The sequence below is a fragment of the Athene noctua genome, chromosome 3 (assembly GCF_965140245.1).
Source record: "Athene noctua chromosome 3, bAthNoc1.hap1.1, whole genome shotgun sequence".
In the NCBI taxonomy this organism is placed as follows: domain Eukaryota; kingdom Metazoa; phylum Chordata; class Aves; order Strigiformes; family Strigidae; genus Athene; species Athene noctua.
In genome coordinates this window covers 32148840-32176074 of record NC_134039.1, presented here as the reverse complement: position 1 = coordinate 32176074, position 27235 = coordinate 32148840, and the positions used below count along the sequence as shown (strand labels likewise).

Below are 27235 nucleotides of genomic sequence, written 5' to 3'. Positions count from 1 at the left end.
TACTGCCTCTGTGAGCAGGAAATAATTTTTGTGAAACTATCTGAAACACTTTTTACATTGCATCTAATAGGCCTGCTTTGGTGTTTCTCACTTCGCAGGATGATCGCTTGAGAGAACCACTGCAAAAGCTGAAACTGGCTGTCAGTAATGTCATGCCTGAACAGTTATGCAAGTATCAAGAGGACTGTCAGGCCCGTAATCAAGCCAAGAATGCTAAGTAGGTATTTGGAGTGTGTGCATGCCTATTCTAGAGTCCAGCTGGAAGTCTGTCTCCATGTTGTTCTTTCCCTCAGCTCAGCAAAAGTACTCAACTTCAGTTTATAGGTGTCTAAGTTTTGAATTGTACAAAGTACTTAGTTTTATGTAAGTGATGTTATCATCTGACTCTAGAAAGAAATTCCGTTAATTGAATGAAAAGGTCTTGAGAGAGAAATCGTAAACTGTGAAGGTACTGGAGATCCTCAAAATACTAGATTAAAGGAGGAGGATGTTGTGTTCAGGTTATTTTTGTCCTTGTTCATTGTAATTGTTTCCCTAATAGTTAACTAATTTTAGACTTGGAGAAGCATTAATAGATTGATAAGCATCCTGTCATTTCCCAGTAGAGGTACTACGTGAAGCTTATAGCCAGCATCCTTGATAGTATTCACACAGTGTGTCCTTTCACTTGTCTCTGAGGACCATGAAGTGTTGGGGAGAGGAAGATGAACTATTTACTCTTTCAGGAAGAGAATCTGAAGACAGGTCACTTTTTTTTCCTAATACCTAAAATGATACTTCTTTCTCAAGGAAACATTTTGTCTGTGTTATACCTGTAAACAAAACAATCATTGTAACTGTAGGTCACAAGCAGAAGATGAACGAGAGAAAAATGGATCAGAGGAAGATGATGATGAGAAACCTGGAAAGAGGGTTGTGGGACCCAGAAAGAAGTTTCATTGGGATGACACAGTGAGGTGAGGCAAAACTACCTTTTCCAACAAGAATTTTCTCTGACTTCATAAAGGAATCTCTGACAGAATGTTATTAGTGGATACTGTTTAATAAATAATCATTCTCATAAAGACACCTCAGAATTTTTGGAGAGTGGGGTTATTACATAGGTAAGCTAAATGCTGCAGTGGTAAAACACCTTTTTGCTGAAATTTGAAAGACAAGATCATCCTATGTCCAACCCATTTTTCACTGCTTGTTTATCTGCTCTATCCAAATACATGATGGTTTTCCTGGTCTTAGGACTTAGAGCTTCTTTAAGCAAAGAACAGAAGTGTAAGCAGAGTTATACCTACTTCCCACCATTCTAGGAATAGGTCACAAAACACTGGCACCCAATGAGTGGTAAAGATTTCTGCCACAGTAGGGCAAACTGCCAAAATTGGTGATGCTGGCTTGGCAAGCCTCTCAGTCCTTGGGCAAGCCAGCATCTAGAATGTGAATCCTAACCCCTCCCATCCCCTTTGAACACAAATTCTATGTTATCTCTCAAGAGCCACACAGATTCTTGTCTGAAATTATGAATTCTCACTGTTCTGCTTCCTAGAATAGATTTTTCTGAAAAGTGACATTACTATTATTTAAATAATCTAGATAGGCTTTTAAGTGAGCAGATTTTTTTACACTAGTAATTTCCCATGGAAGACCTAAGCTAGTACAAGTATATATATTAAAAAGTGCTGGTGGACTTCTCATGATGAGACTTTTTAGTATGTTAAGACAACAGGAAAGCAAGCTTCGTGGAGTATATACAACCAGTATAGCTTGGACTGACCTGGAAGGAGCCATACCTGAAGAAGAGATACTTAAATCTGTTGGTTTTGTCATTCAACAGGCTCTGAAAGTCCAGTGTTACTTAACTGTGTGCACTTTATATATTTAAGGACAGTAAAAGAAAGCATATCCCTATCAGAAAGAACCTTCTGTTGAAATATTTAGTGCAGAATGTATTTCACTTGCTTTCAGACATTCTCCATCTTAAATGAGGTAGAGGTCACTGAGCAAAGTGAGAGTAGATGTTTCAGCTATGATGAAACCACAAAGAAAATTTAAAGCCAATTACAAAATGATAGTAAGGATGAAAGAGAGACATACAGTCCATTGGAAATGGAGAAGTGACAGTGGCAGATTAGATCAGTTGTAGCAAACTTGTGCAGTGGCAAACTTCCAAAAAACACAGTTGAAACTGAGCTCTTCCTGCAACTGGCAATGGGCAGCAGCTGTATGGCATCAGTGCTTCCATTTCTCAGCATTTTTCTGCTGAGCTTTTAGAGGGATTGTTTCTTTCAATATAGTTGTTTCTTTCTGCAGGTCTCTGTTGTGTAATCTTGTCAAGATTAAGCTGGGATGCTATGAGCTAGAGCCAAATAGAAGTCAGTCTGCTGAAGATTACCTCAAAACCTTTATGGAAACTGAAGTGAAACCACTTTGGCCTAAAGGCTGGATGCAGGCAAGGTAAGATACCTGCTTTATATATGTATTCATTTTGCTGTTAACTATTTCTTGTCAATACATTTGACTCAACCGTGTACTATTAATACTGGTTAAAACTTCAAAATATATCAGTAGAACTGGAATATTTTAGAAGACTGCATGTTTTTCAGAAGTTAATTTTCTGTCTTGTTTGCAAGTCTGAGAGCTAAAACCCGCCACTATGTTCCTTGGAGAACTATGTGCTTTTGCTTGAATTAAAGTTCATAACACAGTGTGTGATGCTTCATTTGAGGGGGAAGTGTGAGGCAGGGGCTAACTGCTTGGGAAGTTTTCTGTAGTATAGAAAGTGGTAGTGATATAGAAAAAGTTTTGCTGATGTAAGCAGTCTGATAATGCAGTGTGATACAGACTTTGAAAGCGGAAATTTCAACACCAGAGTTAGCGAAACACTAAGGTTTGAGCTCTTTATTTCCTGTATACAGTTGGGATGCTCTGTGGTGCTGCAGTTAAAAAAATACCAGTTTCTTAACGGAAACTTACTCTTGCATCCTACTGATTTATTAAGTGGAAGCAACCACACAAAGGGGAAAAAATAAAATGAGAGCAGTAGTAATCATTGTGAAACACAAATTTGTCAAAGTTTTCAAACACTTTGAGGTGAAAGAAGAGAAGCAAACATAGATGACGTGAGTTCTTTCCTTCTGTAGCACTCATTGCAAAAGACAGTTTCCCATCAAATCTTGACCTAACTGTAAATGCTAGATGATACAATAGTGCTTACCAATTTGCTTAATACCTTGATTGTAGATTAGTCAAATCTGTATTGAGCTGTAAAAATAACTGTACTGAGGTATTTCCTAGAATAGTCAGTGTAGAAAGTGAGGGTATAATAAACTGCTTGTGAAATAGACTGAAAGGAACAAATGAAATTCTACACTTCTTGGCATATAGCTGACTTATTTCTAGTCAGAAACCATGGATCTAGTTCTGTATAGTGAGTGTGCTGGTGAGTAAGATGTTCTCTCTTAGGAAGATTTAGCTGAAGCAGATAAGGAGTACCAGTTTAGCTTAAGAACAGATATGGAAGATCACTGATGATAGCGGTGAAAGTCAACTAACTGATAGTGTGAGGTTGTCCAAAAACACAGAAGTGAAGCATGTTAAAACTGTGTATTTGAAAGCCATGTAACATATATGGTTCTCTCCTTTCCATATAAGTGTGCTGAAAATTTCCATAAACTCTTAAGCTATCTGTAAAAGTAATTTCAATGAAAAAAGACAACCCAAAGCCAAACAAAAAAACAACTCCTCCCCCTCCAAAACCAAAAACCCCAAACCAAACAAACAAAACCCACCAACAAACCAAACAAACATCAAAAGTTGTCTGATCATAACTTCCTGTTGACCAGCAAGACTTCATTTACCAACTGGGCAGTTTTGGTACCATAATGATTTACAAGTTGTCTTGTGTTTATGGGGAGGTGCTTTCCTGCTTTCTATTTAGGAAGTGATGTATTGTAATTTGTAGGGAAACAGTTACGCATGGAAAGAGGAAAAGCAAGTATTTCCTGGAGTCTGACAGTGGTAACTCCTAATATTGCATAGGATGTTAGGGTAGGGATTATCATGCTGAAGGCTTAAAATTATTTTTACCTTTGTATGTGGCCTCAAGTAAGAAGGAGCTATGTAAACTGGAAAAAAAATTTTAGGCATTTAATGTTAAAAATGACCTACTGACTGTTTTCATAAGGAATTCTTACTAAACAGAGTATGTCTATGGTACCAGAACTTTGTGGGTTCAGCCCAGAGGAAAAAATTCTTGCTTTTTAACTTAACTACATGTAATATTCTTTATAGCTTAGTATGGAAGCATGAGGTAGGATGTCAGTCATAACTTTAAATTGCATCTCATTCATTTGTCCATGTGTATCACAACTACCTTTGTCACATTAATTTTCTATGTGCTTAACTTCCATGTTCTGCACCAGGAAATTGTTTTATTAATATTCATGGATGTAGAAAAATACTTTTTGTCCTAAAGGATCCCAAAGCTATTTCAAATAATGTAATCCACTTTTTTGTAACTGTGTTGCATATTAATTCCATGTGTGTCAGAAAAAAAGCATGCAACCTAAATATGTGTTTGTCAAAAAAGAAGTGTAAAGAACAGGAAGTCAATTTCCTTTAATTCCAAGAGTTTCGTAATCTTTGGAGGTGGTCATGCATGTAGGTTTGCAGCACATTTATTCTGCACAGGTCAAACAACATGCTTGACTTGAAATCATGATCAGAGAGAAACAATCTCATACTGATCTCTCATCAACTTTCACATCTAAACATATATGCAATGGGGGGTTTGTTTTCCAAGCCCATTCTTGCTTTGGAACATGTACTGCACTGTCCTTCCTTTGTACGAACTTCTGTTTCTGCAGTAGTTAGACTTTTGTCTTGAACCCTTAAGGATGATACTACAAATTATGACAAATTAGTACAAATTACTGGGGCCTAGGATTAATTTTGGATTTTCATTTCCAAATGGAAAAGATTAAGGAATAGACAAAGCACCAGGAAGGAGGTGGGAGGGAAATGTTCTGGAGAAGCTGGGTAGGTCAAGAAGTGTCACAGTGAACTTGCAATGAGGAACATTCCTTTTGCTCTGTGATGTTATTCGTAGGCATTCAGTAGTCTCTGGGGAGCAATGTAATACTGATTTGGAGATTAGTATGGTGAAGAAAATGTGAAAATGATCTGAGACGTCAAGTATTGGAACTGTAGGGAGAGGATGTCAACATTTTCCTACCAGATTACATGAGATTTGTGGATACTTGGATTTTTCATAACTGTTTTAGCTCTACAGGATGTGTTATCAGTGGTGAAAAGCTCTTGTTTAGACAGGTGTTCATGATGTGGCCAGTGTTAGTGTGATGGAAGTGGTGTCGGAAAATCTTGTCCTAGTTTGCCTACCTGGAAACGGGGAAGGGGACCAAGTTTTCATTAATGGTCTATTTGTAACTGTGTTTGGGTAGCAAGCTGTAGGATAGGTATAGGTCAGGAGTTGTTTTCACTTCCCATTTGTCAGCTCAGGAGTTGATAACATGGAAATAAAAAGCATGTGAAGTGTTGAGATTTGTCACACAAATTCTTTCCATTCATCCTCTGTAGTAAAACGTATGTGCAAATCCAGTGTAATTGAAGTCACAGAAATGGTACACAATGGCCTATACAAACTACTGAAAAAAATTAGAAACAAACTCAGCTACTGTATTCTGATTTTTATTCTGTGCTTTAAAAAAACCCCCAAACAGCAGACTAACCACAAAACCCAAACCTATGATCAATGTGTGGACATTTAGTGTGAAGAGTTTACAAAAATCCTTAATATTACAATATTTAATGTCATTAGCCTTTGAGGAGAAGAGTATTCAAAAAGTGTTTCTTCTGTCCAGCTGAAGGAGGTATTATTCAGTTATGTTGACTTCTGCTTGGCCATTTACTGAGGTGTTTTGAATGTAAACTTTAAATGCAGTATTTTTTAGTGTTCTGGTGTTTATGGCTGGCTGAAACTACATCATGATAGCAATACAGACAAACTATCTACTAGCTGCTTTGGGGACACATAATCAAATGGTTCTTCTGAAAATTCAAGGTTACTTGTGTATTTGGTCATACACTGATTGCCCATGTAGAATCCCCTTACGTTTCTTTTCTTGACACTCTTTTAGGATGCTCTTTAAAGAAAGCCGAAGTGTTCACAATCACCTCACTTCTGCTCCGTGAGTATAATACTTGACAACTTTAGGTTGTTTATAGCATCTTTTTCCACCTTCATGATACCTTTTTTGAACAGTGAGGAGAAAAGGGAGATATTTCGAGATTTAGTTGGAGACTTGCAATGTTGTGGTTTTTTATGCTTTAATTTAGACATATAACTGTGATGTTCTTGTGGCATTGTATTTTAACTCAGTTATGAAGTGGCTAGATAACTCAAGTGGATATTCATTCTTGGATTAATGCCTTTTACTCAGTATTTCAAAGCACTATACGCTGCCTAAATTTTGCTGTGCAGCATATTAAATTGAACTCAGACTGTAGTACTTCTGCTCTTTTCTTTTTCTCATAAATATCTTTGTAACCACAGAGCTGTGTATCTTAGTGGAATTTTATCTTCTTGATTTGCAGACAATGTTGTGTCCCTCTTAGGAACTGCCTGTGTTCAGTCAGAATTCAAATAAACAATTATGATTTTGAATAACACCCAAATTGCAACCTTTGTGATAAATATGATTAACACAGGATATTTTTCTACATAATAGCAAAACTGAGGCATGGTCCACCTACAGTAAGGTCTCTTTTTTTAACCAGGCATATTCCTAGTTGCTTAGGAAAGCATAATAAATGACCTATAAGATGTAAATCTGTTGAACCTGTTGAAGAAATACAAATGAGCAGAGGTGTGAAATGCTTAACTTCTAAATTGAAGGTGGGGACTGATAATCCTCAATGCTGTCTTTGCTCACATAACTGCAGTTGGTGCTGCAAAATAACCTGGAAGTTTTGTTAAATGGTGTCCTGCAACAAACAGAAGTTGGATGCAACTATTTCGTAGTTGATAAGCAACAAAATGTGTGCTTCTTTTTTTGGGGGGGGGGAGGGGGAGAAGCAACTGTTTTTATGTGGTTTGAAATAAGAAAATAAAGTATACTCAGTGACAAAAACATCAATATAAAGTGAAATTATATGTAACTTATATAACTATATAGGTGACCAGTTCAGACAAAGCTCTAAGTACACAAACTCTCAAGATTATAAGAGGCTGAAATGACTTGATGTTTTGAAGTTTCTCTAAATCAGAAAAGTAAAGAAATAGTTCTCATGTATCAAGTTATATTAACAGTTCAGTGCATTTTGCATCTAACTTAGGTAGAGATACATGACAAGAAAATAGATGAAAATTGTCCTTGTTCTCTTCCCTCTTTATATTTTAACCCATTTACTATTTCAAGGATGTTCTATTATTAAAGCTGGACTCCGGTAGTCTTCCTCCTAGTTTACTGGGATATAATCAAGGTAGCAGTTAAAACTAAAATTACTTGTCTGTCTTTTGTCTTCTGATGCATATGTATCTCCTCTGTTTTAGGGCAAAGAAGAAGGTAATTCTGGCCCCTAAACCCAAAGTGAAGGTAAATGCCTATTTAGATATCTGAATTTTATGACCATTTGATACAACCTGTTTCCAGCCTCTGATCCAGAAAAATTCTGGCAGAAGGGTTCCATCAGCAAATACTATAAGAGCTTATTAACTTATTGGTGTATTAATTGCTTTAGTAGAAAAGACTTAATGTGTGGCTTTAAGATGTACTAGCTTTTTGAAAATTGACTACAAAGAGGTACTAGTAAAGTTTCACTTCTTTTGTGTGTGCTTTGTGTTTGTTTTCAGCTTGTATTAAATTTGGCAACACTGGGAAAATGTATGATTGGGAGGATAACATAGTTGATAGAGGTTCTTGTTAGTTCAGTAGCAATTTTACCTAATGATCTGATTAGCTATCCTGTTCTTCACAGCATTGATTATTCTTAACTGCGGCACTTTTATGTGGGCAACAGCACTAGGCTTTTAACTAAAAATACTGAATTAGCACACAGGACTCTGAACACCTAGACATCATAGATATCTTAATATGAAAATTTCAACAGTAGATCTTCAGTTCATTTGAATTTACAGAAAAATAATATTGCACTAAAGAAAACTTCAGATCTACTCCAGAAAGGCTATTAAACCTGTCTTTTCTTATCTCCCCATTCTCAGGACTCCAGTCCAAAGAAAGAACTGAAAACCTGTATGTCTTCAGTCAGTTCAAATTGTGCTACTGTACTGAGTTCCAGCACACCTGTCTGCACCCCAGCCAGCTCTAGCTGCACACCAGCTCCAGAGACGATCTGCTTGGATGACTCACTGGATGAAGATCTCTCTTTCCACCCACCCTCACTGGACTCTATTTCTGATGCTCTGGCTGTTATCAATAATGGTGCCAAGGGATCACCTCTTGGGTCCACCATAGACACACCAACATCCAGACCTCGCCCAGGGCTGAGGGAAGAGAAACTAGCAAGCATTATGAGTAAGTTGCCCCTGGCAACTTCAAAGAAAGTAGAGCCCACTCAAACACCCCATTCATCAAGTCTTATTGCTGGTCACACAGGGCCAGTACCAAAGAAACCCCAGGACCTAGTTCACACTGGTATCTCTTCAGGCCTTATTGCTGGATCTTCAATTCAAAATCCTAAGGTTTCCTTAGAGCCGTTGCCAGCCAAACTACTTCAGCAAGGACTACAGAGGTCAAGCCAGATACAAGCTGCTTCCTCTTCTTCGCAGACTCATGTTTCTTCCTCTAAGACCCAAGCAGCTATTTCCACCTCCTCTCAAAGAACCAAGGATGCTAATATCTTGGTATCATCTTCTGAGGCTCAGGGTGGTTCTTCCTCAACATCACAAGTGACAAAGGTGCACCAGCATTCAGCTGTACAGCAGAAATATGTTTCTCCCTTACAAGCAACTATTAGTAAATCACAGACCAATCCAGTGGTGAAATTGAGTAGTAATCCCAAACTGTCTTGCTCATCACCAGTCATCAAGGCTCAAGATAAGTCTGTAGTATATCGCCTGCCTTTGTCTAATACTTCATCTGGAAGCAGCTCCCAAGTGTCTCACCCACTGGTTTCTCGGACAACATCCAGCACCTCTACCTCTAGTAACTATTTAGCCAAGGCTATGGTGTCACAAGTTTCTTCCCAGGGTTTCAAGCCTCCCTTCTCCATGGCTGCCTCTCCCAAACCTGCTGCCTCTCCCAAGCCCACTGCATCTAAGCCCTCTGTGACACCCAAGCCCAATGCATCACCTAAATTTTCATCTAAATCCACCTCATCCCCCAGGCCTGCAACAACACCCAGTTCTTCCAGTTCAAGTGCACTAGTTTCCCAGAGTAGTCACTCCAGCAACAACCCCCTTCACAAACAGACCAGTGGTGTAAATATCAGTAGGCAGTCTCCCACAATGAATTTGCTGCCCTCTAATCGCACCTCAGGCCTTCAGCCTGCAAAGAACCCTCAGGCCTCTTCAAAATTGCCCAACTCTTCTCCTTCTGGAACTGTTGGTAAAAATAATTTGGGTGGAGTTGGAATGAATGTACCTGCCAGCAGAGGCAGTAACCTTAACTCAAGTGGAGCTAGTAGGACTAGTCTGTCTGGGGGAGCAGGAAGTGGAACACAGGGTGCTACTAAACAATTGTCAACTCCACACAGACCATCTTCTGCCTCAGGGTCTCCAGTTGTAGCAGCCAGTGTGCAGGTACGCATCTAATGAGTTTATGTTAAAACCTTACATTAATAGTAATCACATTTATTTTGTAAACATTATTTCTGGCAATGTCTTGATTTGAAAATGTCATAAGTTTAATGTTTATAGTAAGCATAAATGCTAATACTGATGAAACTTTTGCTCTAGTGAATAGGTATTTCTAGCTGATGTGAAAGGCAAGGAACAGTGTGGAACAAATCCTCACTATAAAATGTTGGTTGGTCTATCCTGTGGAACAGAATTCACTTTCATTTCCTCTTTTTTTTTTAAGAGCACTAGAAGAGGTAAGCTTAGTGTGACCATATTTTCAGAGGATGTGGTATTCTCTTGCATTATTGGATTTCTGCTTTCTTGCATATTTACTTATTTGTAATGATGGTGGTCATATGAAAGGGTGTCGTGGTACATTTGTTGCCAAGCTTCATGAAGAACTTTCAGAACTAGAGTTCAGTTGCTTGTGGTTGGAGTATAATGCAAGGCTTGTATTTAAAATTAACACTTGCATGGGCTTTTCTTTAGTATTTGTGATTATGTATTTTATTTTGTAGGATCGAGTCAAACTGATTGAGACCTTGTTAGTATAAAAATATTCTAGAAATTGAGAGAGCGCTTATGCAGAACTTTTATCACTGGAGATAAAACAAATCATACAAGACAAACATTTTGCAAATAGTTGTTCTAAAACCCATGCAAACCTATTATTTACCCAGAAGACAACCTGCTTTCCCAAGTTGTCTGTTCTTGTTACTGAGAAAGATTTAATTGCTGAGATGATTTGAGGTCTTCCTCTCTATTGCTATCTTTATCCTGAAGTCTTAACTACTTAAGTAAAGTTAAGGAAAGCAATATTGCTGTAAATCAAAGTCTTGGTGTACAGTAAATGTAAAAGCTTTGTATTTTTATGAACAATATACATAGCTATTGCATGGCAGTGATGTATACTCAGCTTTTAGCAATGGTTTACAATCTTCTAGCTTGCTATCAAATTTTTCTTAATGCCGTTGAATAACAAGGAAGATGGTTTTTACAAAACGTTTTTGTGGTCTTCATCCTACTGTATCTTAAGTCTAAGTCTGTTACAGTGAACAAGAAATGTTTGGCAAGCTCTGACACAGCCTTCTCATTATTTTGGGTACTTTGAATGAAAAAAACCAAACCAACCAACCCATATGCTATGTAAGGGCCACTGAGGTACCACATAGGGCTTAGAGAAGAGCTGAGGCAGACACAGTGCAGTTTTGGTACTCTGGAAGGTGCCTGGAGGAGACAAAAAGGCTACAGTGAATAGACTGGGAACAGAGTTATTTCTTCCTGGTGCAGTCAGTAGAATCCAGTGGATACAATTGCTGCAATATAGAAGAAAATGTGAAATGGGTATGGTAGTCCTTAAAGATGACGGATGAGGGAAGTAAGTAGTATTTTGTTGGATGATGAGATGGATTCTGGCAAACCTTTCTGTAGTTAAAGGCAAGTAATTTTTTTTAGAAACACTGGTCATCTGGGGAGCAAAATGGATTTTGGCAGACAGTGGTGTTGAAGAGGACTGGAGGGGGGGGTGTGGATAATCAAGTAAAATGAGTACATACTGTAATACAGCAGAATAAGGTGTGATGGTATATAGAAGGGCAGAAATCAGCTAGAGGTACTGAGCAGCATATGGTATCACTGCAATAATTACTGTGACTCTTCATGTGGGTTTTTTGACACTTGACCTAGAAAAGGTTCAGAAGAATGGTGGAAGGAAGATAAACTGTGGAATAAGGCTGTTGCTACTGTGCAGGCTGAGGCTTAGTTGGTGGACTACATTCAAGGGAAGATTAGAATCATATTACCTCCCAGTCCAAGTACACTGAAGGGGAAGAGATTTGTGATGAGGGCTTTATTTAGCCTTAAAGATCTAATGGCTGGCTGCTGACATGAATCAGTTCTGGACTAGTTGTTAGGCACAATGTACTAAGGAGTTATTTAGCCCTCGTAAAACTTTGCATAAGACTGAAAGTGAATCTCCTTTCCATTAGGGGTTTAGGGATTTAATTCGTATCTGAGATGCTATTAATCGGTCAGAAGATGAGAAATGGTACCAGAGTTGCTCATTAGTATATCCTGGTCTGCTTACATTGAAGATCAGGCTAGATGATTTCATGTGATAATAAAGATGTTCCTTACTAGGAAGTTTCCAAATAGTGTTTCCCTCCTTTCCCCTTTTTCTTTGACACAGTTATTTACCAGAATATAAGCTTATATCTGCTGTAGCTCCACAGAAATTTTACTCTGAAATACTCTATTAAGTTACATCTTAAGAACCCAAAGCCGAAGTAGTCTAAAATTCAGCAGTTATCACATGTGATTTCCTTAAATAGCTCTGCCTGCCTTGAGCAGAATCTGGCTTAGACTTTTAAGGATCTTAGTGACTCTGATTTACATGAGCAGGATGAACCCTTTTATGAAGTGCTATTATAGGTGAGATAAATAGAAACATCTGAAATGCAGCTCTCTTAGGGCATTCTCTATAACTCTTCCCATCATTGAACTTCTCTCTCCTCCTTTTTGAGAGAGTAAGCAGGTGTTGCCAGAGCACATTACAAAGCTTCATTCTGTTCTCAGGCATTTTACAAATCCACAATTGCAAGAGATTACTGTGTGGCTTTTTTCCTGCATGGTAAAAATTGCATAGCCAGTGAACAGCTATCACTTTTTGTACGTTGGCTTATTGTGAAATTAGTACTTTTAAAGGCAAAAGAGCATAATCATGTATGTTGAAGTTTTTAATCTGTTTTTTTACTTGTGCAATGGAGTATGTCTTACAAACTGTCAGTCCTAAAATGATGAATACAAGCACTTGTTGCAAATATTGCATCTGTACTTGTTTACACTTACAGCATTATTGTTTTCAAACTTTGTGTTTTCTTGTAAGTAACAACTAGCCTTTCTTCAGCTGCTTTCATCAGAACACCTTAAGACCAAAACTTGTAATAGAAACTTTATCCCTGCTAGGAGTTTTCATCAATTTGCTGTTTCTGTAAATTGATGTTACAGAACTTAAGGGGCTTTAATTTTCATTTTAAGCTCATATGTTCATGAAAATGATTCTGTGTTTTGGTTTTAGTTAAGGCTTACTTGTATAAATGCACAGGTTTGAAGTCCTCTTCAGTCTGAGCCTTAATCAAATATCTAAAATATCTGAGTCTGATTCAAAATGCTTTCTATACTAACTGTTTTGTAGTAGAGCATTAGAGAATTGAACATTAGCATAGAAGATTACTATATGGATAGTGAAGGAAAGATTGTTGAACAAGAATGAGCTGTTCTAATGTTAGAGGAATTGCTGTAATTTGGGAACTGTTGTAGCTAGAATGTTCTGGCTAATCTTGCATTTTCATTTTTAAACTACAGTGAGTTTAACTGCACTGTGACATATGTAGAGTGGCGAGGTTGTTTTCCTTCGCCTTTTGTTTTGATATGTGCATACACACCTATACATACATATGTATTTCTACATCTTCACTCCCAAGTGTGGGGATTGTTATTTATTAATCCTAATTTTCAAAAATCATTGCTTCTGAGTAATCTCTTTAGAAATAAAGTTAGCGTTGAGTGAAGACTCTGATTTGGAAAGGGGAGAGTAATATTGTGCTTTTAAAAAATTTTAGATCTAGGTCTGATAATTTAATATTATTAATCTAATAGAATAAGTTGCATTAGATTTTGACAGTAGATCCAGTGCATAATTAGAAAGGAGATAGAGGAAATTACCTGCAAGGCTGATGAGAAAAACATGAGATGAACCATACTGTCATGTCTAAATTTGAGATATAATTGTACTTGCTTAACATGAACAGTGGGAAGACTTCCTAGGTGGCTAAGTGGATATTTATTAATAGTTTAATACACTTTCTTAATAGGGCCACAGTTAACAGAAAATAGTTGATTCTTATCTCCTTAAAAGAATATGACTCAAAGTTTTAAAATCTTGAAGTGTACTCCTTTTCTTTATACAGTCAACAGCAGGAGCATCATTACTGGCTAACGCCTCACCTCTGACTCTCATGGCATCACCCCTGTCTGTAACCAGTCAGAACGTGACGTCTGCACCATTAACTCCTTTTGGGATGCTGGGTGGCCTTGTTCCTGTGACCGTGCCCTTCCAGTTTCCCTTGGAGCTGCTTGGCTTTGGGACGGACACAGCTGGAGTGACAACCACCTCGGGATCTACCTCAGCGGCTTTCCACCACAGCCTAACTCAGAGTGAGTGGTATTAGTTATCACACTGAAAACAGAAATTAATAAGGGAAGCAATAAAGTTCTGAGAAACTCAGATTTGGTTCATGAAAATTCTTACAGGAGAGTAAATGTGATTTATTTACTGGTAAAACTTTGTTTATGTAATTATCCAAATGTTATGAATCACCTTTGATAAGATTGTTACATTCACAGTATATACTTAGTTTCAAACATGCTTGTATAGCTTAAAAGCCTCCAAATGTCACAACAAAAATAAGAGACGTAATGTGGTAATTCCTCAAAAAGTCCTTAGCTCAGTAATCTCAGATATCAAAGAGTTCTCTTATGAGGAAGTATCAACCAAGATGCCATTTATTTTTTTCTGATTGCTTAAAAAGAAATTCTTAAGGTTTTTAACCTATATCAATTTTTGATATTTCTACTGAAGGAAATGATACAAAGAGTTCATCCCAGTAGCGAGGCATGGTCCTTGCTCAGACTTTTGGTTAATTATATCTGAATTGGTCTGATATATTCCAGCCATGAAAGTGCTATCAGGCATTTATTTTTTGTTGTTGAGATGCATCTTCAGAAATCTGTGCAAATTAGTATGCTGCTATAGCTACACTAAAAATAAAAAAAATCAAAAAAATCTTCCTGTTTCACAAAGGCTGCCTCTGTTCTTAAGGTGTGTTTTTCATCTTTGTTGCTCTCCTTTTTATCCCAGACTTACTGAAGGGTTTACAGCCAGGTGCTCAGCATGCAGCAACGCTGTCTCACTCACCTCTGCCTGCTCACTTGCAGCAAGCTTACACAGGTAAAGACATAAATTCAAAAACTTCAGCAGTTCTAGAAAGCAAAGTGTACAATTTCAGCTAGTGGGGGGAAAAAAAGGAATGCTACTTACTGGATGCGAACACGATTGTTTACAGGCTTCATAAAGTCTGTATTGGCAAGATAGGGTTTTTTTCGACTTAGTTTCTCCTTTGGAGGAGAAATTGACCTTCCAGCTAGGAGCTTCTTCATGTTTCCTTTAAGAGTGTATGTGTGTGTGTGAACAGTGTGATGGTTTCCTAATGGAAGATCTGCCTTCCCTGAGAATTTTATCCTTGGTAAGAGTTGCATATTTTGATCAAGAAGAGAACCTGGAAGTAGAACATCTTTTTCTGTTTGTAAGGTGTAGAGCTGAAAACCTATCATAAGGCTTTAGAAGGTGCAGTTTAGAGTGTACTCCTTTCTTTGCCACCTGTACGTTTGGGGGTTTTTGCCAGGAGAAGGAACGGAAAGGGTGGCAGTGGCTTGGTGGGGGTGGTTCATCCTGTTTTCAGAGTCCTCAGCACCAAAAAAAATGGGCAGTGTTGCTTTAAGAGGCTATGAAAACAACCCAATTCGCTATATTTGGTACAGCCTTAATTTTTATTCACAGTGAGTGCCATGTGTTGAATACTAACATTTCTTTATTAAAATGTAAAGGCTTCTAAAGAAAGGGTTGATATTTAAATTTGTTTTCAGTATCCCAAGTGGCAACTTAATCTTTAGAAAGATGGTTTATTTTGGTATGAAGCCTGATATCTCAGGTTTCAACAGTGTTATTTCTAATAAATGAAGAACAGAGAAGATGCAAAGTCTTTTACCCTATAAAGACAATGTACTTCTTGGTGATGCTAAAGCTGAATGTGACAAATTCCTGTCTCTTTTGCTGTAAGTTATAAAAATAAAAGTTCACTCATGCTTTTAATCTTCCTTTTCTTTTCCTGTCTCTAAACTACAGATGGAGGCCAAAGTAAAGGGGACACTAAGTTACAGCGGAAAAACCAGTGACTTCTGGACAAGCAAGGGAGCTGAAGCAGTTCTGGTTGGCTGACAGAATCTGCCCAGTTGGGAAAGTGCTTATTGTCACAGGGCTGCTGTTTCTGTCGATGTTTACATATTCTGATCCCAAGCACTGTGGTGAGAGGAAGAAGAAAAATAAAACAATACTTGATCAAAGAGAGAAGGAAAAGGAGGACTGGTCCTCCTGGTCATGCAGACTGGTCATAGTTTGATCTTGCCTAAAGAAACAATCTTTTTTTTTCTGTTCTGATTGGCTTTTAAAAGAAATTGATTGTCAAACCCACAGCAGCACAAACATTTTTTATTTTTTCTGGGTGAAGTCCAATGAAGAGTTTAAAGCATGAGAGGAGCTAGAATAGGTTTCTCCATCCATTGTGTAAGGTGGAATCATCTACTTCATTAGTGCTCAGTGCCCAGTATAAGATAATGTGTAGGTCCTGAGTGTACTATATGGCTGTGGACCAAAGGTTATGTAGAGTAGAGATGGTGCTGGGACACTTTGCATTATAATTAAACCCTTACACAAATACAGTTTCTGATATGGGCATTTTTCCAGCTTTACAAGGCTGTTTGGCTTTAGGGAGCCTACAGATGTATGCAGTCTCCTTAGAGTTGTCTTGAAAAACAGAGCTCCTGGTACATTGAGATGTGAGACACAGACTACTGGGAAATACCTTCCTCCTTCTTTGATTTTTTTTTTTTTTTTTTAATATAAAGATTCTTATTTAAGGGAGGAAGGAGATGGAAATTCCTCAATTTACATGAAAAAGAAACCCACACTTTATTGGTCAGACTAGCATTTCTTTCCCACATTTTTTTTTAAATGCACACTGATTTTTTCAGTCCTCTGATTTGTTAAACTTTCTTTTCCTTTGCTTTGTGCTTATCTGCTACTGAAGTTAAGTAATGTTCTATTCATGTTTTCTATAAAATACAACCAGTTCTTTACTCATTCTAGATCTTCCTCATCTTTCATCTAACTCCTCCCAAAAGTCATTGTGTTATACTGATTTGCTAGTTAAAGAAAGCTGTTTGTGACCTATTCCAGAGCCAGGTTAATACTACTTCAGGCATTAGCCAAAGAGGAGTCGTTCAAAAGCGACCAGAGGTGCCTTCTCTTCTGGGGGCTGAATGGGTTGTCTCCAGCATTTCAAGCCCCTGCTAGCCTGTGGAGTTCCTGACCTGAACTCTTCCTTACATGGTAGCACAAGACTGCAAAGCTGGCTTTTAAATTTTTTTTTTTTTTAGATAGCAATACATCGACTGGTTCATTTGTAAGGTTAGGAAGTATCCAGCACATGCTGCACTTTTGACACTAGGATGGAACTTTGCTGTTGAGTCCCTTGTACTGTCAGATAAAAAGTGAGAATGGCAGAAAGTGAAATAAGTAATAGGAGAAAGGAGCAAATAAAATAGTATGATGCCCTTCTTCAGCCCCAAAACATTTGTTAGATCAGAGATGCTGAAATTCCTAGTAACTAGTCTTTCCAGTAGTTTGATTTGGGATTGAACCAGTGACTACTGGTTATCTCACACCTTCCAGAGAGACTTTGACCCATGGATAATGAATCTTCAGTGGTTTTTGCTAGATTAACTTATAGCTTTCAGGTTTCTTTTACATGTGATTTATTTTTCTTAGAGCAGACAACAATTTCTTTTCTATTTAGAGCTCATTTTAATTTTATATAAATATATATACGTGAATTTAAAATAATATATATTGTGTATTTAGTATAAAAATGTTGGGTTGAGCTCAGCAATAAATGTTTTTGCACAACACTTCTGTGAAAGACAGATTGAATTAAAATAAGATGCATTAATTCATTAATTTCACTCCACAGCATCTGCCAATTAAATGCTTTTTAGCTAGTGCTAATGTTTTGTATGTGGTGTGTTGATTAGATAAGCTTGCATCTCCATCAGCAAGGTTATTTAGGGTTGAAACGTACAGCCATATAGACTCTGGCATTCTTAATACTGTGCAAATGCTGTCAAAATACCATAAACTATTTAGAATGCAAGCTTAATCTGACCTTTTTTTTTTCTCTTTCTCAAGGAAGGGTTGAAGGAAGACAACTTCTGGTTTTTGAGGCCTAACAGTTCTGGCAGGATGTTAATTCTCTGAACTGTGTCTAACCTAATACTTTTTAACAATGCATGTAGCTAAGGGAGTTGCAGCAGGGAGCCATCAAGCAGCAATATATTTTAAAGACCCTATCCTAAGAGAGTTCTACCTCTTCTATGTTATCCCCATCAAGGCATCTCATTCAAATTGCCATCTTTTGTCTTCATACTTAATGAAATTTTAGATTGGGAGACTTTGAGTCCTTTATCTACAGCACAAATTTCCTTTCAGCATTCCTCTCTTCCTGGAAGTATGCTTCATCTTCATTTGAGGAGTATCTTCTCTAAATCTTAAGGAGGGTAGGAGTAGTCCTGTCTGTGTGGCCTATTGAGCTTCTCAGTCTTGGGAAACAAGTAAACTAATACTTATTGTGGAAATAGGTAGTAGGATGATGAGAATAAAGATGACCATACATTGTTCATGAAGTCAGTTCAAACAGCCCCCCAGAGGGTAACTGTTTTCAGTCATTACATTCCTGAGCTTCTTTGGAATCAGCAGCATAGCAATTAAAGGGTCTACCTTCCCTTTTCACTATTCTCTGGTAAATCTAGCAAGTCCAAATCAAAGGAAATAATAGTGTGGAAATAATTGTGTGGTTCCCAGAGACCTTAGCAGGTAGCATAAACTGGATGGGAAAGTGAAAGATTTCTGCAACGTCCAAATGCAAATTAGGTTAATGTTTTACTATTTTCTGCACAGCAGCTCTTCTAAAGATGTTCTCCCCTAAGTTTTTACTACTTTTTAAGGGCCTTTGTTAATAAATAAACTGTAGTTGTACATACTAAATAACCCTCAGTATTCACAAGCAATAAGAAAGCCAAGTAAAGCTGTCTTTTCCAGGCAGTAGGGCTGACCTTGGTTTGGGGACTGTATATGAGCTAACATGTAAAGCTCACTGAGAGCCCCAAACAAATGCAAGCAATAATTTCAAACATAGGTTTTAGATGTTAAAACCATCTGGGTAATATTTTCTGCTACATGATCCAAAGTCCCAAAAGTCATGGTAGCTATTTTAAATCCTTGCGAGACACTTGCAAAGAGAGAAAGCAGGCTAGATTAAAAACAGGCTGTGAAGTTTCCTGGTACCTTGGACTATAACTGCAGTGTTCTCCCACTCCAAGATGCAAATGGCCAAATCACTTTGTCCAGCTTTCTCTGTTGATTTGGGATACATGACTAATACAGATAACTAAGTCACAAGTGTGGATGCTGTGGGTTTCACATCTGTTTTCTGCTAATCAGAAGTAACTTTTAATTACTTGGGTTCTGCTTCTTGTTTGAATCCGATCAAAGTTGTCTGATGCACAGATTTGGGGGTGGGACAGGTGCCAAGAGCCTGTTTCCTTCCTGCAGTCCCATCACCTGACCCTTCCTCCACACTCCTTCTCCACTTGGTGCAAGACCCTTGAGGACATGAAAACAGAGAAATCCTGCAACTCTCCCAAGCTGCCATCAGTTGTGTGAACCATTAACCCTCTGGGAGTCATCTTGGACTCCAGTTAACTTTATCACATTTGCTGCTACATTCATAAAATGAACTTTTGGCTGTATTTATTAGCAAATTTTAATCTAGTTTACAAATTTTCGTTTTCTTTTGAGTAGTTTTTGCCCACAGATGGTTTAGAAGTGTTGGGGTGTTTGGGTTGTGGGGGTTTTTTTTGGTTGTTGGGGTTTTTTTGAGTGAATTGGTGAAGGCACAGTGGTCCCTCTTCTGCTTTTGTTTTGGGTTTTAAAGATGGCATTGCAGGGGAAACCTGCAGCCAAGCCAAGCTGTGGAAGGCTTCCTCCCACACCTGACTTTGATCTTTTGCTGAATCAGGGGGGAAATCATTAAAGGGACACTTGCTTTTTTGTTTGGATTTGGTGGGTTTTTTCCATAAAATGAACCAGAAGGTGAAAGCAGAGGTAAATGACTGATTAATTAACAATTTATGCAATTTTAATTTTATAGAAATTTTAAAAAGGTTGGTAGATTTTGATTGGTCCTAGCTCTGGTGAAATGGCTGTTACCCTCCATGACTTACTTGATTCAGGCCTTTGTCCTTTGTTTAAGTGCCTTTTTTTTTTTAATTTTATTTCCCTACCCTCTTAAACTGTTCTCAGAGATCCTGAAGTGCTGGAAGGCATTTTGGAAGAAAATCTTAAGCTTGCCAAGATGGCTTTATGCTGTTAAACTATTTTTTTCCCCCCTTTTGTAAAGAAAAAAGTGTGTAACGTGTGTAACTTCATAGCTGCTGTACCATGGCGTTGGTTCTGTGTGCTTGTGCATTCTTTCTCTCTCACACTCACACACATACATATACAGCAATATTCCTGAGAAACCTCTTCATCCTTCTACATTCTGCTGGCTCTGTTAAACACTTAAAAGGTGAACATTTGTGCAAAGATGGCAGTACAATAAAAGAGTGTGTGTGTGTGAGTGTGCGTAAATGTGTATGAGAGAAATGAAGTGGCTAGTGGGAATGAAACTTCTTGCATTTTTCTCTGAAGGTGTTAGATCTGGATGTTAATTAGATTGAGTAAAACATTATGGGCCTTGTCTGGGCAACCTTATTAAATACTGGACCACTTTACACAGTTATTGAGTCTGAGGCAAAGACATGTGGCTGACAACCCCAAGGAGGTGGGGGGGAAAGAAGGTTAAAATAGCAGCTTGCAACGTCTGAGTTGAGATGAATTGCAAGGAATCTTGTGTGCAGCTAGTCACATCTGCTTGACACCAGTTATTGCAAGGATTCTCATTTACCAAAGCTGTCATATTCTACCATGCATCCATCATATGTAAGAAGGAATTTGGTAAATCCTGCAAGAGTGCAGCTCCTAATTGAAGTAAAACCTGTCTGTGCTTCACATGCTGCCTAAATCATTCACCATTAAGTAGTTTTCTAGTTGTACTTTTTCTCAATTTATTGAGATTTTATTAATGGTTTGTTCTCCTAATATAAAACAAACAGTAAGTTCATGTGTTGTTAACTGCAAGTGAGCCACCATAATATGTCTGCTTGATTCCTTGTTATCTAGCAAAATTAGCAATCTGCAATAGATCATCTAGTGATTTTTTTAACAATCTGTGCCTATGATCTAACTTACTATAAACATGCATACCTGAAATTAGGAATTCACTTGTTGTCCAAGTGTTAAACTTGAGGTAACGTATGTATGTGTCACTAGACTGTGCTAGTTCTGTGATGTGCTTCCCCTGGGAAAGATCTAATTTTGAGTTGCAATATGAAAAGGAAGCATTTACTTTCTAGAATGGGGATGAAATGGGAAGTCCTTCATAGGTGGAGAACCCATCTAGAGAGAAGAAAATAAGATATCAAATACAACATGTTCCTATGGCAGAGAACAGCCCAACTATTCCAGTTCTTAGCTTGTCTTGACATGTTTGAGTGAACCTGTTTATGTAAACTAGGCCATAGGCGGATCTCTTCTACCAATCTAATGGTGCCAGTTAAAGATAGGATTATTGCTGGTAGCTCAGCCAGATGGAGTGGTAGTGAGGGTGCTTATTAATCTGCCTTAGGTGCATCAGTGGAGTTTGCCGCAGTCAGCGGAACTAACTTGGCTCTTCTGTTGCTGTTTAATTCATTTTGGGCACACATGCTCTTTATCCTAGGCTGATCTGTGAGATAGGGAATCTGCAGATGGTGATAATGGTTGACTGTTGCAGTCTTTTTTTTTTTGTTAACAAATTCAGCTGTTGTGAAAATCTGTCTCTGTCTACTGCTTAAGAAATCACTGCCAAAATAAGCAGCCAGAAGTATGCTTACTGGGCCACTGGAAAGATAACCATTGTGTAGGGAAATGCATTGTTTGTGGAAACTTCTGGTGTGGCTTCATCATCCTTTTTCTATGACCTGGTGATCCCTTGCTGCTGTAATAGCCTTTTGGGGCCATAGAAAGCCCTGCTGCTGCTATGAGTTATGCTGAGAGATCAGCATGGCCTGGAACTGGCCCAAAACTGGGGAAGTACAAAGATTCCCTACAGCTGTTTTTGCACACTCATCGTAAATAAAACTGTGCTAATCTTGTCAGTAGTCAAGGATATAGGTCTGTATTTTGTAGCCATTTTTGACAGCTATAATTCTACAGAGCAAGTCTGGAAAAAAAACCAACATGTTTTGTATCTAGAAGTTAATTTCAGTCTCTTCCCTTGCCGTCATCTCCTGCTTAAATAATGACCAATAACTAGAAGTTTTTCTTTATGGTGAAGTAATCCAAAGCAAGCAGTGTATACTGTTTGACTCCTGTCATGCTCAGTACTAAGGGGTTTGGGTTGCGTTTTCTTTTTTTTTCTGCCCAGCAGATGTATTTTATCAACAGATACTGTTTGTTACTGTCTAGTACCAAGCGAAGGGAGGGAGAGAATCAACCAAAACCAATCAGGAGATATCACCATCATAGGCCAAACCAAGTAGCTGCTAAGGCAGCCAGAGGTTTTTTGAGACTTATCACAAGAGGAGCAGGGAATGGGGGAAGAAACTTTCTTGTGTTCTCAGCTTTTTCCAGATAAGGCCTTAGTTTGATTAGTAGTCACTAATATCAACTATGCAGATAAGTATTTATGTGTTTCAGTGTTACATGCGTTCCTTCCCCCAGCTACCCCTCTTAACACATGTTGGAAGTTTTACCCAAAGAAAATGGAATATTTTTTGAATGTCTGTACTGCAGAAGTCTTTTTTGCTAATGTGAAGAAAGAAATTTGTATTTTAAAAAAACCCTTTCACTGGTACAACACCTAGGGTCAAGTGTCATGAAGCTGCTTCAAGAGGGAAACTAAAACCACTTGTGACAGGTTTTACTCAGAGTTTTTTAGAATATTCAGCTCTCAAAAATGGGTTAAGAAGTCGCAGCAATGTGGTTGGTTTTTTTTAATGTACAGATTGGATTTGGGGAGAAACTAATGAGACATGCCAGGTTTCCTTCCAGTATCAGAAGTGAATTAAATCAATTTCTTGCTTAAATGAAGTTGCTTCTAAACAAGGGGAGTTACCAGCTACACAGTAGCTGGATCTTTAAATAAAAGCTAAATTGTGATCCCCCAATATTTCTTGCTGATCTTGTAGTCTTGTTGTATGTAACTGCAAATGACAATTTAGCTCAGAGATGAGAACTGTAGTGTGTGTTTTATTGCCGGTGATTCCATCATGTAGCAATTAGTACCATGTTCTTGCATAGTTCTCAAGATCCATACTGAAAATAGATGAAGTTTTTATTTTTGGACTACTGCTTTTAAAAAGTTACAAAATTAACTACTAGTTTTTACCCCAAAAGTCTACTGAGCAGCATTATATTTTAGCAGTTAAACTAGTACCCTTGCTATGTGATTTGTTTCTTGTAGTCGTCTTTTACTGAGGGTTAGAAGCATTTCATAAGTAATCCTTAAAATCTCTATCTTAAAGTCAAATGCTTGTAATAAAAGGGCATCTGTGATAACTTCTGATGTTACAAAAGCACTATGTTCAGAATATTTCATTGGGAAAACAACCAGGTGTGGGTGCAAGTCCCTTTAGTTCTGCCTGATAAGGAGGCTCAGTCAAGAGCAGAGCTTCTAAATACCTGCCTGCACAGCTAATGGTAGTGGGCATCATCCCCTCGACAGAAGTTTGGCCTCAGTATCCTTTGTTTGATGTCACTTTTAGTATATATACATATGTATTTTAGCAAGTTTGGATATAGCCAGCTTAACTGTACCTGACTTGCTGTGATCCCCAAGACAATAAAAGGCTGAGAAACACTTGGAAAAAGTGTTCTCCTGCCTTTCTCTAGGTAGCTCAGAACAAAGAGATGGCTAAGTCTCTAGTTACAAACGCTAAGTCACAGCTAGAATTCTTTGCGTTCCTCGGCTTTAAGCAAAGGAGTGCACAGTTACTACAAGATGGCAAACCTGTTTGAGTTGGTGATTCCTGTGATGCTTTTACTCAGTCCAGCATGAATTTGTACAAGGTCACCTTCCTCTTTTTAATACGTATTTCAGATCATAGGGCTTAGTGATGGAGAGAGGATCTTAACAGCTGTGTGCTTACCTGATGAGCTCTCCAGAGAAACTCCCCTGTGAAATGCTTCCCTCTTGTGACAACAAGCCTGAGCAATCAAATGCAGCTACATTTGGGTGGTTAACACCACTTTCATTTGAATTTTTAGGGAGGTATGTTCCAATAACTTCAAGGGATACTGTGTTTAAAATGTGTGATTTCTTTCCTCTCTCCTTATAAAACTGGACCTGAACACAAGTTTTGAGTTGTTGGGTTTTTTTGTAATAATCTCAGGACCTGAAAGATTGTAGCATTTAGTGTGTCTTAAAAATGATGTACTGTACCAGCCATGGATTTTGTAAATACACCTGTCTCCCTTTTTTGTATTTTAATTTTTTAAAAGTGTGTAAGGCTCTTTGCCAGAGGAACTGGTGCCTGCTTAATTTCCATCCTGAACTGAAGCAGGAAAAGGAAGAAGCTGCTGCCACAAAAGCCTGCATCAGTTCCAAATGTGTATATTGTTCTGGTCAGTTTAATGGCTGTTAGTCTTTTGTTAGCTGGGAAGCTGGTCTGTTCCCCTGCATGTTCCATTTGTGGCTAGCAGAGCCCTATCAGGGAGACTAGTTTTAACTCTTCTGTGTGACTACTTGATGTTTTCACTCCTTCCAGATACTCAGGTTTGCTATCCCTGAGAAGTCTGATGTTTCCAGAGGTCAGGACTATTTGCCCTCTGCAAGAATAGCTGGAGAGCATTTCTTGTTTTCAGTGCTTTAGTCCAAACACAGTCATAGGATTTTTATCCTGTGAACCCTGCAGATAAAGCTGCCTCCACCTGTTCTGAGAGGGACTTGCCCTTTTTTTTTCTGCTTTCCTGAAAGGAGTGCAAAGATTTTTTTGGCAGCAGACTTTGCTCTGGGATTCAACCTTGCCGGCAGACCCCTGTTCTGCAGTAGGAGCCTTACTCAATTCGGTGTAGCTGTTCCCTGTCCCTAACTGCGACAGGGTTTTTCATGAGTGTACTTTTTTTTATGTCATGTGTCTGTGCTGTATTAAATAAAGAGGAATGTACATATTAGCTCCATCTCTGTGATTTCTCACAAAAATAAAGATGCAAAAAGGTTTCAGTTGAAGGGTTGTCGCTTGGGGCTTTTTCTTGGGTTTTTCACTGTGTTTTGGGGGGCAGGGGTGGTAGAGCTGGCTTTCTTCTGTCAGGCTGACCATACAGGCAAAGGTAATACTGTGAGCAAGGAGCAGCACTTCGAAACCATCAGAGGAGTAGCACAGAAGGGACCTTTTCCCTTTTGGAGTGCGTTAGTCCAAGGCACGGTCTAGCGCCCGCCCCGCTGTCCGAGGCGAACGACACCCCGACGCTGCCGGCCGCGCTGCCCGCCCCCGCGCTCCCAGGGGGCTCCGCGGCAGGCGCCTTCCGGCCCGCGCGGGGCGGCGCTTCCCAGGCCGCGGCCTCCCGCGCGCTTCGCGAAAGGCAGGGGGCGGGGACGGGAGGGAAGTACCGACACAGGAAGACCTCTCCCGCGGCAGCCCCAGTGGCCTAATGGATAAGGCATTGGCCTCCTAAGCCAGGGATTGTGGGTTCGAGTCCCATCTGGGGTGGGCGGTTTTTTTTCTTTTTTTTTTTTTTTTCCCTCGCCCTGCCCCGCTGAGCCGAGACTGCCGCAGCTCCGAGCAGCTCTGCAACGCTCAAACCGCGCCGGCTCCCCGGAGCACCGGCTTTCCTGAGCAGCGGGTCTGCGTCTCCTGGGATTGCTGAGCGTCCCCCGTTGGTTCTAAGGAGCTGCAGATTGTTTTAAGGCCGGAGGCCTCAGAAACAAGCGTGGTACGGGAAGGGGCCAATTCGGCTTCCCGCAGCGGGATGGGCCCTTCGGGCGCCTCCCGCTGATCCCGCTCCGGTACCTCCGGCTCTGCGAGCGGCCCAGGCGCGCCGCGCGCAGGCCGCTGGCGGGTCGCTCCTGCCCTCCTAGCGCGAGGCGGGGTCCGGGGCGCGCGCACGGCCGTCGGCGGTTGACCTTCGGCACTTGACCTCCGCTGACGGCCGGGGGGAGGCGCGCAGGCGACCGCGCGACTCGGCGCTCGGTAGGCCGCGCGGGCGGAGCCGCGCCCGGAGGGAGCGTGCGCGGCCGACGGCGTGCGGACGAAGGCGGCTCGCGCCGGCCGCCTCCTTATTGGCCGCCGCAAGAGAGGCGGCGGCGCTCATTGGCCGGCGGGCGGGCAGGGGCGGAAGATGGCGGCGCTGGGCTCTCCGCTGCGGACCTTGCGCGGGCTCCTGCGGGAGCTCCGCCACGCCAGCGGCCGGGCGGGCCGCCCCTACCGCGACACGGCCGCCTACCAGCACATCGTTGCGGCCTTCCGCGCCCACCGGGTACGCGCGGGCTCCCCCGCCCCTCCCGCCTGACACCCCCTGGGGAGGTGAGGCGAGGCGGGGGCGCCCCTACCGCGGCCGCGCAGCCCAGCGCGGGAGCCCGTGGTTTCGGCGGGAGGTGAAGTGTCCGGGGCTTGTTCCCTCCTCTCGGTAGGTCACCAGCGAGAAGCTGTGCCGGGCCCAGCAGGAGCTGCACTTCCAGGCCGCCACCTACCTCTGCCTGCTCCGCAGCGTCCGGGAGCACACGGCCCTTCATCAGGAGTATCATGGCAAGGGCGAGCGCTCGCCTGAAGAGGTCGCCGGCCTGGTGGGCTTCAGGCTGCCTCAGCAGCCGGGAGGGAAGGGTTAAGATAATTCTGCTGCATTACCTATTCCTGAATAAACATCCTAGAATTATCGGAACGGGATGGGTTTTCTAGCTTGTGTTTTCTGTCGATTTGAGGTTGCCAGTATGGTGTGAAAGCCATAACTGGGAATCCCTCTCAGTTTATCAAGCATACCAGACCCAGCCTGGACATGTGATATGACAGGCCGCCTCCACGGAGTGAGAGAAAGGCTGTTTGTAGTGGAAAAGCTTGATAGCCTTCACTGCTAAACTATCTAACGAGTTGCAAGGGTTCTTGGTTTCCCCCCTCAAAGTCTGTAGGTAAGAGAATTTGCCCATTTAATGTAGGATTTTTCCAGCCACCTTCTGTATGTAGGGAATTTTCTACTTCTCAAGAGCAAAGGCACTTTCTTTGGAACGTTCTGGCATGCACTGCAGTAGCACAAATCTCTTTCATATTGAAGGGTTTTTTTTTTCTTTCCATGCAGTGAGCTAGTGGTAACAGCAGAGATGAATACTACTTAAGGAATTAATTACATGTTTCTCAGCATCTCTGAGCAGTTGACTCTCTGAATGTAGGCTTCCTGTGCTGTTC

General features: G+C 40.1%; 2 protein-coding genes and 1 non-coding gene across 3 annotated transcripts in view; all 3 read left to right on the top strand.

Moving 5' to 3' along the window:
• UBN2 (ubinuclein 2) overlaps positions 1 to 25058 on the top strand; it is a 54667-nt gene extending 29609 nt beyond the window's left edge. The window contains exons 9-17 of the mRNA XM_074902613.1: positions 99 to 217; positions 843 to 956; positions 2305 to 2448; positions 6150 to 6200; positions 7565 to 7607; positions 8234 to 9772; positions 13780 to 14026; positions 14730 to 14819; positions 15774 to 25058. Of these exons, the coding sequence (XP_074758714.1) occupies positions 99 to 217; positions 843 to 956; positions 2305 to 2448; positions 6150 to 6200; positions 7565 to 7607; positions 8234 to 9772; positions 13780 to 14026; positions 14730 to 14819; positions 15774 to 15823 (2397 nt within the window). The 3' untranslated portion in view covers positions 15824 to 25058. The remainder of the gene's footprint in view (positions 1 to 98; positions 218 to 842; positions 957 to 2304; positions 2449 to 6149; positions 6201 to 7564; positions 7608 to 8233; positions 9773 to 13779; positions 14027 to 14729; positions 14820 to 15773) is intronic.
• Positions 25059 to 25476: 418 nt separating this feature from the next.
• TRNAR-CCU (transfer RNA arginine (anticodon CCU)) lies at positions 25477 to 25549 on the top strand. Its single transcript has one exon. It is a non-coding gene; the product is annotated as a tRNA-Arg (tRNA).
• Positions 25550 to 26125: 576 nt separating this feature from the next.
• Positions 26126 to 26717, top strand: FMC1 (formation of mitochondrial complex V assembly factor 1 homolog). Its single transcript, XM_074902612.1, has 2 exons — positions 26126 to 26315; positions 26470 to 26717. Exons 1-2 carry the CDS (start codon positions 26178 to 26180, stop codon positions 26662 to 26664), a joined length of 333 nt encoding a protein of 110 aa, XP_074758713.1. The 5' UTR covers positions 26126 to 26177; the 3' UTR covers positions 26665 to 26717.
• The last annotated feature ends 518 nt before the right edge of the window (positions 26718 to 27235 follow it).